The sequence below is a fragment of the Chelmon rostratus genome, chromosome 24, assembly GCF_017976325.1.
Source record: "Chelmon rostratus isolate fCheRos1 chromosome 24, fCheRos1.pri, whole genome shotgun sequence".
Lineage (NCBI taxonomy): Eukaryota > Metazoa > Chordata > Actinopteri > Chaetodontiformes > Chaetodontidae > Chelmon > Chelmon rostratus.
In genome coordinates, this window is record NC_055681.1 from 4,982,155 (window position 1) to 5,002,091 (window position 19,937).

Here is a 19,937-nt window from a genome sequence, read left to right on the forward strand (position 1 = left end):
AATACAATCCACCTCTCTCTCTCTCTCCCTCTCTCTCTCATTCGGTCCAGAGGATTAAATGGAGGCTGATCCCCACATGACCAGGAGCTTAAACCCCTCTGCCACCCAGGGACCAGCACCAGTTAATGTGAGTTACAGTTCCTCACACACACACACACGCACGCACGCACGCACGCACGCACACACACACACACACACACACACACACACACACACACACACACACACACAATACCATTACATACAGAACATATACCTGCACCAGACAGACATGGACACACACAGTTGCTAGTGAACTTTGAGTTTTACCCACAGCACTGACTTGCATTCTGTTCTATTTCTGCACTATTTTGGAAGAACTTAGGCATAATTTATACTTGGCCTTCAGTAGCCTGCAGTATCTTCTATAATTTTGATTACTATGACAACTGCATGATGTTCTTCAAGCTGTAATAAGCAGAATCTGCCACAAGAGGGCAGAATCTTGACCTCGAGTCAATGTTGACGATGGGATCAGCGGAGCAGCAGGGTAAAATAGTGCAGAATGTTTGAAACTGTTAACCCTAATTAAAAGGTGCCTCGGAGGAAAATATAAATAAAAAACGGCTTCAGTAGCAAGATGGCACTTTATATTGAAAACGAATAAAATGAAGCGTGATTTCTGCTGATTTTTGCTGATAATGATGATGATGATTATGCTTCACGTTAACTATTTATGATATTTATTTAAACATTGTTAATATTTGTTGATGTAGTTTAATAGATTGGTAAAATCATCGAAAAAACACTATTACAAAGTAAAATCAAAGAAAGACTCCAAAACCGGAAACGCATGTCTGCGGTTCAATTTACGTCATCTCCTTTATCCTCTGCGCCATGCTAACAAATTTATTTGAGAGGTTTATTTGTAGTCAATATTAGATTATATTGTGCTGCTTTAATCTGTGACAGTACCAGTTGCTAAACGACCGGTTTTACATCTAATTAAGTGAGAGAAGATATTCACGGAATATCGTGTGTGTCGCCTTTTTAGATGTATCGTTTTAGATTTCCTGGTTAGCATAGCTTAGTAGCCTGCTTAGTGCGGCTTGTAAGCTAATACACTCAGGAGCTGCTTTACTTCTGGAGGCTGTTTGCTTGATACCATCGTATATAGAGCCGTTTAACACCTGATTATCATGAAATAACATCTATGCTTTATTGGTACGTATGACGGTAAATATAGCCTTGCATTAGCCACTGCGTTTATTGTAACAGCGATTAAGATGGAGATAGTGGGCGTTTGCCTTTTTCATGTGTACTGATTTCTGTTTTGGTAAAATGATTTCGTTCTTGTGCTTTCAGAGAACAGTTTAATAATATTAAGTCGTGATGCAGCAAGCAGAGAATGGCGGTGAAGAGGAGGCGACGGTAGATGTCCAGTTTACCGATTTACCGAACGCCCTGATAGCCTGCAAAGTACCGGAGGACTTGTTCAATGAAGGCAGTCTGAAGGTAAGGACAAAATGTATCTGCTAGGTGGACTATTTACAAGCGTTGGTCTTTTATTCAGCTGCTTTTTTGTTTATTTGATATATACCGAAATCAAGAGTTTTGCTTTTGGATTTGTAAAATGTATAAAGTATCGTCCTGTGGAATATAGCCTTGAGCAGCTGAGCAAGGAAAGGCAGGATCACCTATTTTTTGAATGGAGTTTGGTGCTATAATGTCCAGGTCCACACACGTCCTGTTTGGATTTTTAACCGTATTAAAGAGGCACATTTTAGTGCATTAAGGCCACTAGATGGAGTAACTAGTTAAATATCACTATGGTTATGACTGAGATGACAACAAAACTCACTTCCTAGTTGCTTGTCAGTCTGAGTTACTTAATAGCTGAACTTGGGTCAGTTAATTTTATCCTAGCAGATGAGGCACAAGAGTGACATCAGCTACAGAGATGTGTCATTGAGTTTCCAGTAATATTCAGTTGGTGTTTGCTTCTAGTCTTGTATATCTACAACACCTACGCTTAACAATAGATTTGGAAACAGCTCACAGATATATAACCTGTGTGTAAAGTACATGTAACATTTGAATCTATGTCAGAGTTTTGCTTGTGCTACTCTGACTGTAGATCTTATGAGGGGGTTTAATTTGTGTTAGGTAAAGTTGTTTAATTGTTTAACACACATCTTATTTTGGCATCAGTCTTTAGCCCAACTGAAACACCTTGTGATGCATTCTCGCCTTGATGGAGCCATAAAATACGAATTTCACTACTATAAGGAAAGCTGATATCTACAATAAGGACATGCCATTGCAAACACACTGTGAATATAAAAACAGGGAAGCCAACGATTTGGGAGAATTAACCCACTTGATGATAATAATGGTAAAAATTAGATAACAATGCATAAAAACAGAGATTGAGCGCTCTGAATGGAATATGACTCATTGGAAAGTGACAATGGAGCACCACAACACAGCTAGATCAAGTCCTAATACACATAGTCCATGAGCAGAGTCAGACTGCAGTAGTGTGTACAGTAATCACTAGACGTGACATTTGAAATTTCCCACCCGTTTGTCAATCGGTTGGACACGCTTAGTGAAATTGTCAGCATCAGCTGACGTCTGCTCATCAGTTGTGTAGTTGTGTTTTCCGATGCTCTGCCACTAGCTTGACTTGACCTCAAATAAACCTTTCACCTTACAGTTGCTAATGATAAATCAGCTACTTTTTCAAATATTTAGGACAGTGGGTCCATTCTGAGTGAAATGCTGTGATTTTGTGCAGCTGCGTTTTTTTTGTGAGGCACTGTTTCCTGTACTGTGAGCTAGGATTGAGCAGGATTAAAAAGCTATAGCTTTAAATATAGAAATATTCTCTCATCAGGGATTTTGCCATGCGGTTTATGCCATGATAACGCTCCCTTTAATATCTGTGGTAGTATTATGCCACCACTGCTTTAAGGTAATACTGGATTTACAAGATATTTGCATCAATGTGACATAGTACATAGATTAGAAAATTGTTAATTCACTGGATAAACAAAAAAAAAAAAACACAGACAGACCAGGGTATTTATTTCTGAATGCTTTTGTAGTTGAGCCTCATGAAAGACAACCTCGATTACTTTTACTGTGAGTAAGACTCTGTAGAATTGCTGAGTCCTTGATTATGGCAGAGTCATTGAGGGTGTAGCAGAGTGACAGTGGTGGCTTCAACAGTGACTAAAGCTTTGTTGTTAGTGCGTGTGCTAAGGTGTATCAGCAGTAGAAAACAACAGTCAGACAGTGGAAAAACAGACTCAGTGGAAAACAGCCAGGCACTCAATAGGGAGCTCATCGTGCTCTTTAAATCATTAGGAAAATATTTGTTTGAGGAAAAAGTGTTTATATGTGGGAAAGGACACCAGCTATTTCTTCAAGACAGCTTGAATGCCATTACCAAAGAAAAGCCGCCATAATGTTCAGGGTGAAACTGGAGGGTCAGTCCATACACTTGTGCATGCAAACACAACCAATTGCTGACATGGACACGGGTGATTTACCAGCCACACAGAGGCATTGAGATGAGCCGGTGTTTCATGGCGTGCTGTAGGTGCTGACGTTGATGGAAAAGGAAAAACAACAGAGGCGAGGGGCAAGGGGCGTCTGCTGAAAAAAATGACTTGTGTTGTGTTTTTTTTTCCTTTGTTCATGATCTTTTCCGCCGGGTATTTGCAAGGATTTAAGGGTCAGCTGATGTATCGTATGGCAATATTCCACTGAGGGTGAATGTGTCATGAATTCTTGAGAACATTCAGTTGCTTTGTTAAGCCATGAGTGACTTCAGTAGAACAGGTGGTTTCACTAGTAAGAAGGAAGGGATCATTGACACACAGTACGTGCATTTCCATCCACCTGTTTAATGACCAGCTTCCATTTTGGGTATAAAAAACCTTAGTGGAAACAAAAAAAACCCTCAAAATATCTCAAAAAGTTTTTATGCTTGGCTGGCTTAAAAAAGTTGGTTAATCAATAAAAGCAAAATGCGACAAAGTGTACTGGAAACAATCATGGCGTGCATGAAGCATCTGACTTAAACATCCACTGAAACTTGATGAAAACCTCAGGTGTGTGGAGCGATGACTGTAACCTTCCTCAGTATAACTCATGAAACAAACAAATGCCCTATTTACACATTTTCTACATTTTCTTTCCATCATTTGAGGTTTGACTGTTGCTCTTTTAACATCTTATCATTGCACCCCCTTCTTCTGCAGTGATAATGCTGATTTTCTGAAAATGTGGTCAAAATCTGTCATGCATTTGGATGGAAACCTGGTTATAGTCTGTATAAAACACAAAATACAATAAGACGTTCCATTCTTCTTCATCAGGACTATAGGACTACAGGATTATAGTTGGTTTATTCATATATTTAGTCATCTATATGTAGGGTTAAGCTCGTATTAAATTTTCATGATGGGATTATTGTGACCAAAATTATCAGCAATAGTATTATCACAGTACTTTTGAAACTTTCCTGAAACACTTACAATAATGCTTAAATGTCGTGAAACTACTTCTACACCATGTTTGCCTTGGATTTTATCAGCACAGTTTGATGCAACTTTGTTGGGCATGAAACCCACTAAAAACAGCATTAACGAAACGGTTTTGATGGTTAAAATCAATCTGGGCAGTGTTGGGGGTTTGTGAGAGGCCACTTCAACTTCAGACAAGCCAGCCAGGCTGATGAATCATGTGATTTGTGACGTGACTTTTTTTAAAAGAGCAGCAGATCTCCTACAATGTAGTTTAGAAGTTGCTGGGAAATTAAGATTATCGGACTAAGACTTGGGTGGAGGAACTTTGAGGCTGTTCCTCCACCTTTTGTTAATGACTTCCTTGTGATCGTCATTCACACGCACATATTTCCAAAGACAGGTCGGACTTGATAAGTTGTTTCAAACACATTAGGCCTGTTTTTTCAGATGTGCCAGCCGAAATTGGCATAAAAATGTGACATATTTGCTGATTTGCTCATAAAACCCCTTCATATATTCATCGCTGTGGCTCTAGAACACAGTGCATGAGCATCATTACGCACGTTCATTGGCTGCAAACGGACACGTTTGGTTCACCGTTCACCAAAAACTTGAGCACTTTCTATGCACATGTTTTTTTTAGTGTGTCCGTGCACAACACTGGATGGGGTGTCATTTTTATGTCATGGGATGTCATTTTTATGTCATTGTAAACTGAGTGTGTTTGGGTTTTGGACTGTTGGACAAACAAAGACATTTAACAATGCCGCCTTGCGTGTTTCACTCTTTTTCATGTCATTTTGTTGATCGAATGATTAATAGAGAAATAACGGGTAGATCAGTCAATCGTGGAAGTAATCCTTAGTTGCAGCCCTGTATGTTTGTTGGTGCCACCCACACACTGGTATACAGTCAGCTAGCTAATGTTAGCATAGCAAACTATGGCCAGGTTTGCCAGAACCTTTGGAAGCCCTGCAGGGATTGTTTTGCCTCTGTTTGACCAGTGAAATGCGTTCCCTTATGACTGCTAACAAAGGCAGGAGCACTATGCTGCATTCATGGCGCCCTCTGAAATGAATGCTAGTTGCTGTAATGACAGTAATGTGAACTGTCGGTGTTTCCATCAGTATATTTCTTCATAAAACCGCTGTACTGATATGGCTGTAAATTCTCTATCTATAAAGAAAGCATATGAAAGTGGAAGTCTGAGGATATGATATATTCTCAGGAGGAAACGGAATATTTTTTCAAATGGGTCCCTTTACGGGAATGAAACTGAATGTATTTTCCAATGTGTTATGCAAGTTAAACTGTTCTCAGCCCAACTGGAGCAGAAAGCTGACTAAAAACATCATTAATAAACCAGCATGGAAGAATAGATTTGGGTCAGGAAAAACTCTGATGTAGGTCTGGAAAGTCTCATGGACTTTTCCAGCAGGACACACCCAGTGGCAGCTATGGATGAGAGCACAGAAATACTCAAATAGTTAAGATTATAGATGTGTGATCACAGTTTCCAGTGCAGTGATTAGCATTACTTATCTTACACAACAGGAAAATTAGGTTAGGGATGGATGGATGGATAAGAAGCACTCATCTGATCCGGCATCAGACAAACAAGTTTTAGGCCCAGTGGAAAATCTGAGCAGTTTTGTTTTGTTCACCATGCGCTGACTCAGAGTTAGTGTAAGTCCATGGAAGAGATTTAGTGTTGTTATTCTGAAATTGTCCCTAAGTTCAGTGGTAGGCGGATAGAGCTGGAAAAGGGATAGATGTGTCATCGTGCTCCTGGTCGTCTTTTCCTGTTCTGATGTGGAATTTGTTAAAGCCACAAGGAAACAGCCTGTCAGTGGAGTCTGGCTTCCGTAACTTGATGTCCTTTTGGCTGAAAGTGGTTTTTGTGGCAGGACAGATCACAGAGCTGTTCAGAGCTGGGGGTTTAAAAATAAGGATTTGTCACTGGAATTTTACTTGACGGAACTGGAATCCACCTAAAAGTACCAAGAGGGTTTTAATCTGTCTCTCAGTGGTTCAAGAAATGGAAACAGACTGAGGGGGGTATGTATGCCCATAGTTTAGACATGACTTGGCTTTAAAAAGTTATTTGATGATCAGATTTCAATCATGTGCAGATTATGCATGGAAACTACCTGACGTAGCAACATATCAGCCAATAAAGATAAGACCAGTTTCTTTATAGCGTGGTCTTTGTCAAATGCAGCAAGCTCGGTGGAGCAGCTGACCCCTGTTTATTTCTATAAGAGGTGTGGAGTTCCCATGGAGGAGTATGAAGTGATCACATGCAGGCAAAGCAGAGGCCAGAGTCCTGTGTGTCTTTCCACCCAGCTGTTGATCTGGAGAGGGTAAATGGCCACGTGCCTTCTGCAGTAAAAATACTATCAGCAGCTTCTCTTCACCTGCCATTGAAGGGGTCACCTGCAAACGCTACAACACAGACCAATCAGTATGAATCTAAATCATTTCCCACCTTTTTCCTGCAGTTCTTATCCATAACAGCATCTTTTGTGGCACAGAAGGGACACTTAATCAGTAAATAGAGGCCTGTCTATATTTTATGTCAATATGTGTGTGTTGTGTATGGATGCCAGCAGGTTGCACAGATTGCGTTAACGCCTAAGATATGAGCACAGTGTGAGCCAGACTACCTCCAGATCCGCTCACATTCCGATGACGATGCATTTCCAGCTTGTGTTAACGTGCCCAGATACAGATGATGTAGCGTTGCTAAAGTTGAGCCACGTTTTTTTTTGCCCGGAAAACCTTGTGGTATTTTATTTTATTTTATTTTATTATTTTTTTTTTTTGCTTCCTCATTCATAACAATGAATGTGTTAAAATGAGGACATTTTTTTCACATAGAGCCATCAGTGAAGACCACGACCTGTGAGAACCTTGAGTTAAGATTTGTTTTGTAATCTCCGTCCTCATTGCATGTTACACTCATGTATCCCATACTTGTCTTGGACAACATCTGAAAGAGGTCAAATGAGAAGATTGATAATACTCTCATGTCATGTGGATTTTGTTACTGTTGGACGGAGCCGTGTTTCCTTCCTGTTTCCAGATTTTAAACTAAGCTGAACTATCCAGCTCGTTGTAGTAGCTAACTCTTGCCGAGAAAGTAAAATTTCCTCAAATGTTGAACAATTACTTGTGGGGGTTTGAACTCTTTTAAACTCTCAGGTATCTATGTTGAAATTTGCCTCTTAATGCCCGTATGGGTCAGGTTTCGCCCCGCACCCCCCAGTATCGGTCAGTTGAACCATATAACTTTCACCTCGGCACTGGAAAAGAAGAGCATGATGCAATAAAAATGTAGCAGCTGGCTAGTAACGCAGTGCTATGTCCAGTATGTGTTAGGCAATCAAGATTTGCTCATGTGTGCACGGTGCATGTGCACACCTGTCTGTCGGTGTGTGTTGCCTGCCTATCTATCTAGTGAGGGAATGGAAAAAATGGGAAGATGAAACAAAAACATGGGGATGGAAAAAATGCAGGGCTGAGCGTGCACACGCTCTCTCTCTCTCTCTCTCTCTCTCACACACACACACACACACACACACACACACACAGTGGCCACAGCGGGGTGAGGTTGAGGTCTGGAGATGATTAGCACCTACACACACATACTCACACGGTAATGTTTAACATCAACAAACAACACTTACATGAGAGCATCAGCTTCACTGTCGGGAGGCTCGCTAACATTACACCACTTTATTTTCCACATACACATTTTCCATCCCATACACACACACACACACTCACTCACACACAGTGCTATTAGTCATTTCACCATGCTTTAACACCTGCACTCAGTGAGGACAGAAATCATGTACAGTATGTTGCCGTGTTGCGCATATAGTTTATGATGGGCACGTTCCGACCAGACCGCCAGCCAGATGTCACTGTCTGTACATGACTGAGAGTTACCTTGTGTTACCTGTCACCTCACAGCCACAAGGTCCCGGGGTCAAACCCTGCTGAGGCTCTCGTGTGTTGGGTCCATATCTGCATGGGTTTCCTCCAATTGCTCCAGTCTGTGTTTGTAATGAAAAAAAAATTGATATATCGTCCAATCGTACGGTGAAATGTGGGTCAGGAAGGCTGGCTTGAATAACAGATCCATGACTTGTGGCGGTTTATAATGCTATGAGGAAGGATTTTGCAGAGGTTATCACAGTGACGATCATTTGTCCTCCATTGCAACTATGATGTGATAAACAGGAGTAGTACACCTTTCAGGTTATAAAGGGAGTGCACAATCGTTTGCATTTGATTGGTCAACGCCTTGTCAGATAACATCACTCTCATTGCAGTGTTCTTTTGTTTTGTTTTGTTTTTTAAACCAGAGCCCACTCATATAACCAAGGGGATTGATTAATTTATTCAATCTATTAACTTCCACATATTGGAAATATTCCTGAGCTTTCAGTCGCACCTTTTGTCCTTCAACCACAGATGAGTTTGCTCAGTTGGCATAAAGTTGGTTCAGTTATCACGTGATTCAAGTGTGGATCTTTCACCATGTAAAAACATGTGTTGTTTTTTTTTTAGTATGTGGGAAATGATAAGCCCTCTCTCTGCTGTTGGAATACATCGCCACTGTCGACCTGCCCACTCTGCCTCTCACCCACTGTCACACTGTCATGACTCACTGGGACACAACAGAACAGAACAGAGCCGTGGTTAATGTCATTAGTAACACCTGTGAATTTCCTGCTGTAGCCAGTCTGAATGTCTGCTGGGAAAAATTGAACAAGGAAGAAATGTGACACCTGTCATTGTGGACTCTTCAGCCATGAATTGAAACTGTAATTGTTGTCTGTGGGTGTGTCGTCTTTTAGGATCTTCCTGAACAATTCACGGGCCTACAATACCCACTGACCCACTGTATTTAATGTCCCAAATCTAGGTTATTTACCAAAGTCTATTTTACCAAAGTCTACATGTTGTTGTTGTTGTTGTTGTTGTTATTGGACTTTGTCCTTAAGAGGTCTAACTGACCCCAAACATAAGTAATATTCTCTGCATGTCTTTGTCTCAAAATGATGTTTATGGAGGAATGAATAAATGCATGCAGAGTCTGTTTTCCTATAAAACATGAAATACCTTGTTTGGTGTATAGTAACCCAGGTAATAGCAAAACAGAGGACATTTGGAAAAGCACTGAAGTGGGCAACAATGCTTTTCTGAAAGTTGGGTTTTAATGAGCTCAGAAGAGGTCTGTGGGACCCCAAACAATGATGAGGCAAAGCCAGTGTCAGCAAAACACATGGGTTAAGTGATTTCAGTCATTTTTGTTGTTTTTTAGCACAAAGCTTTGAATTATAAACCTCATGATATCTTATCATGGGCAGATGTCAAACCAGTTAAATACTTACTTGCCTTTCTGTTGCTCTTTATTGCATAATTGAGATTCCACTAAAAGCTTTTTTTGGTCATCATCTCAGCAAGTGGAATAACGTGCTGTTGTCTAAAAATAAGAGCTGGAGTTAAGCTCTCCTACATTTTAAATTTTGGACTTCATTGACGGTTTAATGCAACAAAACACGACCGAGCTTTTGCATCGACTGTTTTGACTTCTTCTTCCCAACCAGGAAGTGTTTAAGTACACACACACACACACACACACACACACACACACACACACACACACGCAGGTGCAAATGTTCATGAATTTGCTGCACAGTCTGGCCTTGTTTTTCCAACTGCCGGCTGCACACACGCTCACACACTTCCCCTCCACTTCAAGCTCTCTGCTATTTATACCTCATAAAAGCATGTTATCAAACTGCATACTTTCCATGAGCACCACCTCTCTCCCACCTCTTGCTTTTTATCCCTTCATCCCTCCATCCTGCATTCTTCCTGCCAGTCATGTCTCTCTTTCCACTCTTTTTTTTCTATTCCTGCCCACCTTCCATCTCCCCTCCCTGTCTGTCAGCTGTCCTCTCTCTCCCTTTGTCTGTCTCCCTCAGCTTCATCCACTAAGACTGATATGTGTTTTCTGTGTCTTACTCTATGCACTTGGGAGTCAGGTGACATGTCTTTGGTATGTGTGTTGTGTGTGTTACCAAAAGGTGAAAGGCTCATTGTCACACATTTTCCATTCAACAAAGGATTTTTGTCCTTTGAGTATGAATGCAACAGAAAGCAGAGTAATGCGTCAGTTTGCTCGGCGGTTATGTCATTATTTTCCAGTGTCTCTTTCTCACTCTCTCTCTGCACACACACACACACTGCCCTTCTTTCTGTCTGATTAGTCAGCATTGCCTAGTATCTGTCAGTAAAGGGATTGGAAGTAAAAAAAATAAAAAAAGAGACTGTCCCTCCCCCTTCCACAGCCGATTGGCTTGTAGTGAATGAACAAATGAATGAGACCAGGATGAGGAGAGGGAGGGGATTGTGGGTAATGCGTCATCGGCTGGCAGGGTCTCATTTAAGCGTCTGTGGAGCAGAAGAAGACGGAGAGAGAGAGTGAGCTTAAAGAGGCTGGATGACATTTTCAGCTCTCCACACCCAAATCTGTGGAAAATTCCTTCAGTTTGCAGACTGCTGCAGAGCTGGCTCGCTGAGACCGACTGAGGGAGGAGGAAAGACGGTGAATTTTAACTGGACAGAGTGCTGAAGCAGAAGAAGGGGGGGACAAACGTTGAATGTTGGATTTTGTCTTTCTGTTGCAAGTGCTGTGACAGGAGCTGCAGATGAGATACCCTTGAAATGTGTGTTAGGAGGTTTTTTGATGACTAAGGCGACGAACATCTTGGACTGCTTCAGTGTGAGGACCAACGAAGAGAAACTGCTGCTTTACCACGACAAAAGAAGATACACGTGTTCCGGAAAAAACTGACCTGTTTCCTGTTAAGGAGCATCTGTTACTTCCTTCCAGTCTGTCACCCTGGGGAAGGCAACGCTCCTTCGATCCCCCCGATTTCCCCCTTCCTCTCCATCATCATCACCATCATCGTCCTCGCCACCGCTGAAGACCGTTTCAGCGACCCGTTTCACCCTGACCTCAGGTTTCAGGTGGAAAAGGTTCCGGCTCCCTGAATCGCCCATCATGCACATCAAGACCACCAAGTGTAACCGCTTCTGCCTGGTCGCCTCGGTGACCAACCAGGAAGTTTTCAACCATCCCGAGGCACAGGTGAGACAGCGGTCTGCCTCTCGTGCTCCTTTTGCAAACCAGGCTTTGCAAACTCTGGTTGTATCTGTACATTTCTTTTCATTGTGAACAACAACTACCAGCTCACTCACATCGTGAGCAGCATATCCTGTTAAAAAATGACGACAATAATATTTTCTGTGGCCCTGGAGGAGCTTTCAGAATTTTTTTTTCGAAAATAACCCTGATGATGTCATAGTGAGGTCATCGGGGTTATATCCACTTGGGTTCGGAGACTACAAATTCACAGCAAAAATCCAGCACAATAAGCTGGGGGCATGGCATTTTAAAGATGCAGATGTTTAACAGGCAGGATGAAAACATCCTTTTCTGCTGCATTATGGGAAATGTAGGATCCAAATATGCCTTTAGCTCTTTCATTAGTCTGTGCAATATGTTGAGAAGTACAAACTTTCTATTATGGGTCAGACTTCTGCACATGTTTAATGTGTTGTTGATTCAAGGCCCTGCTGAGCCGCCTTAAGTATTCTGGGAAGAGACACAATTGATATAGACAACTAGGATTATCTGAATTTGACAGAGAGCAGGAAGCCACATGGGGTTAGGTGTAAGTGTCTGTTTGTTGTGGGCTTTTTTTGATAATGAGGGGCTTGAAGACCTCCTCAGGCCTGGCTGAGTACTCGTACCTCCTTTGACTTCATCATGACTCACTGCACAAGTCCATGGCCAGTGATTTGTCTTGTGCTGCAGTGCAGTCCGGTGGGTGCAACAGGCTGACAGTTCACTGCAGGAGGCAGGGATGACTCGTGAAATGCTATTTTTATCCAAGTATTCAAACTGTGATGACTGCAACAGTTTGACGTGATCGATCTGCTACACATGAGACATATTAATCTGTTGGATTTGTTGGTACAACAGAAACACTCAATCCACTCACAGATGTGTGGTGTTACAGAGCGATGCTTCTTATATCTATCCTATCATCTTTAATGATAGAGAGTGCTATTTTGGCGTGCCATCAAGTTCAAACACTGCCCTTTGCTAATAGAGAGATAACAGATTTGTTACAGCCGTTGCTCAGTGAATATGTGTATTTTTCCAGCCTGGTGTATGAACGGAGTCAATCACTGGCGCCACAAATGATTTTCACATCCACACACTCAGCATTTCGAGCCAAATGCCCACAGTGTAGTCTTTAAGGAGAGCATCACTGTAGCACTAAGAGGCAAAAGAAAGTGTTGTATTTTGATCAGCTATATTTCAGCCGATACCGACCCATTAAAACATGCCCAGATTGAGTCCACTTTGTTTAAATTAATCCAGTCTAATCCAACAGATCCTCCCTAAATCCTCTCTTCATTCAGGTTCTGATGTCCAGTTTCTGTTGTTTTAGAAGTGTTTTTTCAACTGTATGGTCATCTTGAAGGCTGCAGTTTGTACTGCTGTTGAACACGTAGTTTAGGGAGATGTGTCAAAATTAAGTCTACTCTCATGAATTAAAATGGGATGGACAAAATCTAGAAGTGCTACTCTAGAGTAACAGTAAAATCAGAGAGAAATCTGAGGTTTTCAGGGAGATTTGCAAATTAATAACACCATGGACACAATTTTTCGGTGATGGACCTTAGTCACACATCAAATTCACAAAAGGAAAGGACACATTTACGATCATCTGGAACGAGAGCCACAGGCTGCAACAACCAATCAGCAAAGGGAGCCAAATCTCTAGCTCCTTAAAACAATACGGACAATATGTGTAATATGAATGAAACCTTGTTACATAACATATGGCCAATATTTTAACGCACTAATACGGAAGATACGTGTAGATGAATATAAAGATGAAAAGCCTTAAAAAGCCTTAAACCAAAATTAGCCTTGTTAGAGCTTTTGTACACTTTTGATGGAACTTGATGGAACTAGCTAGCCCCAGTTTCCAGTTTCTCCACTGATATTGACTTAACGCCTTTCATCCAGACAAGAAAATGACATTCACCTTCTCATCTGGTTTGACATTTCTGTGGCCGGGCTGTGCAGACCGGATCACTGTGTGGGGAGCTCTGCACTCCAGCACCGTTGTAGCCGTCTGCTGGTGTCTGCAGCAGCTCATCATTTTGTCTTGTTGTGTAGACGCTGACCTCTAACAAGCCTCAGCTTGAGAAGAGTGGTCTGCTTTGAATAGAGGGGTTTATATAAAAGCAACCATTTCATCAAACAACTGAATGTGTGTGTGTTTGAATAGCTGCTGCTTCGAGGTGTGGGTGTAATTAAGTAGCATCCATTCAGATATGCTGCCACCTCAAGTGTGTCTGTTAGTGGACTTCTGTCAGGCATTGCTGTTTGTGTGTGTGTCCTCTTGGAAATAGGAGGTCAGCCTTCTATTTCATTTTTCTTTCTTAATTGGGGCCTGTGACGATAATTGGTCATCTAAAATGAGGCCACAGCTCTCTCTCTGTCTGACGCACACACAGTCAGACACACTCAGGCTGCAGGCTGTCTTGAGCGAAGAGGAGGGACAGATATAGTGTCTGGTAATAGAGGCTATTTATATAAATTTTATTCATAGCGACTTCAAGTCTCATAACTGAATTCATGGCTGCCTCTGGCCCACAGTGTTTAGTATTTATAGATAAGAAGAGCTGAAGGGAGCAAATTGAATGAAAGTGAAGGAGATGGTGCAGAAGCTGGTCCAATTTTCATGATTTCAATCATCATGTCCGTCTTCTCCCCCTGTTCTCTGCCTCTCCCTCTGTGTTTCCAGGCCAGTTTCGAAGCCTCGTTCCGCTCTTTCGACCCGGAGGTGCAGTTCCAGTACTTCAAGTCTTTCCGCCGAGTCAGGATCAGTTTCAGTGACGCTCTGGCTGCAGCCGAGGCGAGACTCCGGCTCCACAAGACCGACTTCAACGGCAAAGAGATGAGGCTCTACTTTGCCCAGGTAATGTCTTTGAAGGTCACCCTTTTACACTTGTTGTATTGATCTAAAAAAGCCAACTGAGTTCAGACACATTAATCATTAATCTCTCTTTTGCCTTAGTTTTTTTTTTTTTTTTTTTTGGTACAAGCCACTACAAACTAGCTGGAGATATTTGCAGTTTATCTTACACAATTAGCCAATTAGCTTCTGTTAGCTAGAATAGCAACAATGCCAAAGTAATTCTGAATCAACCGCTGAGATGCTGCTGATGCTTCATGTGATTATTATGTTGAACACATTTGGCCTCCATATGTCTAAACCACCTACACTCAAAGTTGCTCAGTGCGTTTTTAATCAGACTCACCAGGGCTCACATCTGCCCTTCTGTCTGCAGTCTGTCCACATAGGGAGTCCTCGGCTAGAGCCCCCCAAGCCAGAAAAGCAGTTCCTGATCTCCCCCCCTGCCTCCCCTCCGGTTGGCTGGGAACAGTCGCAGGATGCCACGCCGGTCATCAACTACGACCTTCTGTGTGCCATCTCGAAGCTGGGACCAGGTATAACAGTATTCCCTTTGATCACACAACATCCTTGCTTTGTAAAAGGTGTATTACATCTGAGGTCTGATAATGTGAGGCAGTTTTTAAAAGTGCAAAGAGATGAGACTCTACTTCGCCCAAATATTGACAAAGTGGAGACCAAATCAAAGCTGACATGAACACTAAGAGGAGGCAGCGTTCGACAAAGACTTTCTTGAATAGAGTATGATGAAAGGATAACTCTTCTTCTGTACAGCTTCATCTCCATTTCTTTCATGATAGGAGTATTGATCAAAATATCCATCAGTGCTCACGATCTCTGAGGCCACTCAAGATTATCTGCACACACAAAAGCTTCACCTGGATCCCTCTGCCATTGTTGGTGGGGATAGTTATTATTTTGATTGACTTTTCCCACCGTCATAAAAGTAGTCCATAGTTTGGTTGTTGTGAATCATAACAGTGCACACAGTATTGCATTGGCACATTTACAAGGCAAAGTAAATCATGGTCCAACACAACATGAGCATGCTCAAATATTAGCCCGTCAGTGCTACCTGGGGGGTCTGTAGCTGTGCGTCATTGTATGTGGGGGAGCTGCATGTCTGAACACGACGACCTCAATGACAGCTTGGTATTACAGAGTCGTGGAAACAAATAGGAGATTGTCTACAAGCAAACAACTATGTTAGCAGGGACTCTTCAGTGTTGTAGGACAAGGGCTGCAATTATATCCGCCCACTGAATCAGGTCTCCAAGGTGGCCTGTAATTTTCAGATGCATTTTTTCCTACGTTGTGAATCCTTCCTGGTGGTGCATTCAGGTGCTAATGTAAAGGTCTTACAACAGAGCTTTGAGCACTACATTCACAGGCTGTGATGTCTGGATACTCAGCAGGGGTTATAAATAGTTAATACAAAAGAATCCCATTAATATAAATTCAGTTACATTCAGTTGAATTGAATGATCTATGAATCAGAGTGGAACGCAGTTGTAGCTGCACAGCAGTACATAAATGCACCATCCTTTTATGTATGATTCCCAGGGGAGAAGTATGAGCTCCACACCGCCACCCCCACCACCCCCAGCGTGGTTGTCCATGTCTGCGAGGATGAGCACGGTGACAGCTCAGCCCCCGATGACAGCGACCAAGACGACAAGCCCCGCCCCCCGCGGCCGAAGATCATCCAGACGCGACGGCCCGACTACACGCCCGGAGTGGAGCAGTGAGCGATGACAAGCAGGGGGCGCAGTGTGACGACTGTAACATTTCATCCTGAAGTGATTGGTCAAGAGCTCAACATGCTCTCAGAGCTTTGAAGAAGGTTTGGGGACTTTTGGAAGGCACCTGAAGGTGCTGCGATGTCCTGTAGACGAGCATTTCATTGGGCAGAGACAGAAAACATAGTCTTGAATGCTGCATTCATGTTCTGTGGGAAAAGAAAGGAGGGATGGATTTCCTGGTGGTAAAAACTGTTCAGTTTAGCCATCAAATGATATGTACTGCTTGTGAATTAGAGGTTTGGAGGTGGAGCTAAAGGAAATTAAATTAATATATACTAATGTTTTGATTGTAGTGCTTAAGTAAAGAGCCTGGAGACTTTGCTGAATTTTTGGTTTGTGGTGATATTTTGCAGAGAAAAAATAACGGAAAAACGTGTTTTGTGAGGTGAGACTGGTCAAGTGCTGATAATGTTCCGTGCAAGGCCATCAAAGTGATGTGGATGCTCGTTATTCCCACATGACATGAATGCAGCATCACTCTGACAGGTCATGTTTGCGTTTTCCTCATGTAGAGTTAATGGATTGAAGAGGGAAAACAACTTGTGAAATGATTTCTTTTGAACATAACCTTTCCGACAGTTGATTTTTTTGCGAGGGTGCCACATGTGTACGTCAGTCAGCTGTAGAGTTTGCACGCTGTTGGCATGTGCTTCATCACTTCTACTTTGGTTGCGTGGTCATTTCGGCACTGCAGCGCCCCATTACTCCTCACCACTGCTTGATGTCACAGCTTCACTTTTGCAGCTGTCCTGTGGTAAACGTGTTGTCAAGCCAAAGCTCGCCTCACTACCAGTGTGTTTTGCTTACATTCAAACGTTTCAAAATGAGGAGTTTGCATCCACAGTGTTGTTCCTGTAATGACTTCTAACAGTGTTATCTGGGGATTCCTTCAGTTTTGGTACTCTGCCTGTCTGTCTGTGTTTTGGTTGTTGTGTAGCAAAGAACTGTTGCTGTTTGACATGTAGTGAAGCTAAAAATACAACAGCTGTATGAGGCTTTTAACTTTGGAGTATAGGACACAGACCCAGCCCCTTTTAACCACGGTGTGCTGTCATTAAAAAATGAAAACAAAATGGGGCTATTTGGGCTAAACCGTGTTCTGAAAGAATACAGCACTGTTGTGTTAACCTATGACTCCAGGCACTTACTGGCCATTTGATAAGAGTGATTTTAAAGAGATTAGCTTGTTGCCTATAGTCCATGTCTTGGCCGTTTATATAACACTTGTGTGTAGGAAAATATGCAGTGGAAGTATGTATGTGGGTCTGTTTCTGTTCAGACAGGTGTGTTAACTGAGGCGCCAGCCTTTTATTAGTGCTATGACATGGTGTTGATACACACCTACTTTTATTTTAAATTTTCAAAAAACAAGAAGAAGCTAAAATGTTGCACCAATTTTTTTTAATACTTTGTTGAAAACACACCTGTGTGAACAGATTTGTCTGTCTCATGATAAATGAACTTGCCATTGCAATTAGCTTTTCTTGCTTTTTCAGCTGGATCCTCCCCATGTGTTGCTTTATTAACTTCAAGCTAAATCTCAACAAAATCTTAAGCTGTGTAGCTTTGTCTCTACACCTGACCTCAATGAGAAAAGTGAGTGTAAAATGGGAAGACCAGCCGCCCAAACATCCAGTGTTACATTTTCTTTCACAAAAATCAGTTTCTTTGGTGCCACAGTAGTTGTAAAATTTGAAAGTGGGCAGCCCTAAAGCCTGCAGGTCCACTGTGCAGCAATTGGTCTGTTCTAATTAAATCTACTCTAAATGTGTTTGTTAATAATGTATGCACCATTGAAGCCCATTATAAACTGACATGATCTGGGCTGTGAGGCACCAGCTGCATAATTACTGGTTTGTATTGTGCTTACATGGTGCATTTTACTAGATACTGAATGTGTGCTTAATGAATCCACAGTGCACAGAGAGTAGGAGTAACAGGTTTCATTAGGGAACGCTATTTGGGTTTTTTCAGCCCTTCATCAATAGATAAATGCTGCTGACAAATCATACTGATGTTAATCACTTGTAGACTGGTCCTGTCTATTTATCCTCAATTGACCTCCATTCATGATATGAATGAGAACACACTGCATGTGCATTAACAAGGCTTTTTGTGGCCAGTATTGTCTGTAGTCTTGGCTTGAAGAAAGCTGTCTTTTTTCATTTTTGGGGCTTGTGGCAGCAACGTATAATGGGTCACATGTTGTACTTGTAAAACTTACATTAAAATGCCACTTTAAATGGGTTGGAAATGAAATAAAAGCTGCTTTTTTTGTAGTTAACAGCATCTTCAGATGGTTACATGTATTAAGGGATACACTCTGTAGACTGTACTAATGCTGGTGTAGTCATGACGCCCGAAGAAATGTTTTTCTTCCAGAGGATCTCACTGAAGCCAGCGTTCAGGGTGATAAGAGAACGATAACTTGTGGAAACAGCACTGTGAAGCACATGACACACTGCCAGTACTTTAGAAAGCTCATCTGTCACATATCAAGAGGATTGGAGGTTGCATATGGCTCTGTCAGTTTAACTACTTTTTTACGACTGGTATTTTAAGTTCATTTATCTTTGAAAAAGTTATTTACATTATTGAGTTACCATTAAATAAAGGTTTGACCATCTAAGTTCTTTTGTCGTGCAATTTGTTCAGTGAAATGTCTTGTTATACAGGTATTGAAATCAGTACTGTGAGTCAACATGGAGTGTTAGTTTCTTTCAGGGCTTTCTATCGCATGTTGTGGCTTAGACCAGCAGGCGGAGTTAGCTCAGTTATCATGGAGATAGTTCAGATGGAGATTGAAGACCCCGACATGTAGATGAAAGGTGCACAAGAAATCTTGAAAGTGGACCTTGAGGTTTTACTAAAAATATTATCTACAACATTGAGAATGAACCTTCCAGCTCAACAGTACCATGGTCTTTTATCATATACAAAGTGGCAATGTGCTGTAAAAGTAAAACTACAATGTAGGGTTTAAATCCATTTTTTAAATATACTTTTAGGGTGATATATTTGTTTTTCATATGTTTGCAAAAATGCCTAGAAATCCAATAGATTTAATTTCATACCTTATTTTTAGTGGGGTCATGTTTATGTTGAGATCTGCAAGACAGCATGAAAAACGCAAATGGTTGTCACCATAGCTGTCCAAAAGCCCCTGCTTGGAGTCCAGAGAAGAAGAAGCAGCACCGCCCTCTGCTGTCTGTAGAGAAGTGAAAAAGCTTACTGCTCCTTGCAATCCTCTATGACACCTTAAGTCATGTTTTAAATGCGCGTTTGTTGAAGGTATCTTCGCTTACGGTCATACCACGTTGAACACGCCCGATCTCGTAAGTTTACCAGGGTCGCGCTTGGTTAGCACTTGGATGGAGGATGGAAGACCGCCTGGGAATACCAGGTACTGTAAGCTTTTTCACTTCTCTGTGCAGACAGCAGAGAGCGCTGCTGCCTCTTCACCGGATAAGAAACCTGGGAGGATGTCTGTGAATATTCACATTCATCCAGGTCATTGTAGCTTTAGGACATTCAAT

The 19,937-nt window shown here is 41.8% G+C and overlaps 1 protein-coding gene across 2 annotated transcripts; it reads left to right on the top strand.

The window, feature by feature from the left end:
* Positions 1-865: 865 nt before the first annotated feature.
* On the top strand, positions 866-19,030 carry LOC121627271 (calcipressin-1-like). Of its 2 annotated transcripts, XM_041966091.1 has the most exons (5): positions 866-1,203; positions 1,345-1,494; positions 14,429-14,602; positions 14,976-15,135; positions 16,163-19,030. In XM_041966091.1, the coding sequence occupies exons 2-5, from the start codon at positions 1,372-1,374 to the stop codon at positions 16,345-16,347; spliced, it is 642 nt and encodes a 213-aa protein (XP_041822025.1). In that variant the 5' UTR covers positions 866-1,203; positions 1,345-1,371; the 3' UTR covers positions 16,348-19,030. The 2 variants fall into 2 exon arrangements, with proteins under 2 accessions (XP_041822025.1, XP_041822026.1); XM_041966092.1 differs by lacking the exons at positions 866-1,203; positions 1,345-1,494 and adding an exon at positions 10,993-11,688.
* Positions 19,031-19,937: the final 907 nt, after the last annotated feature.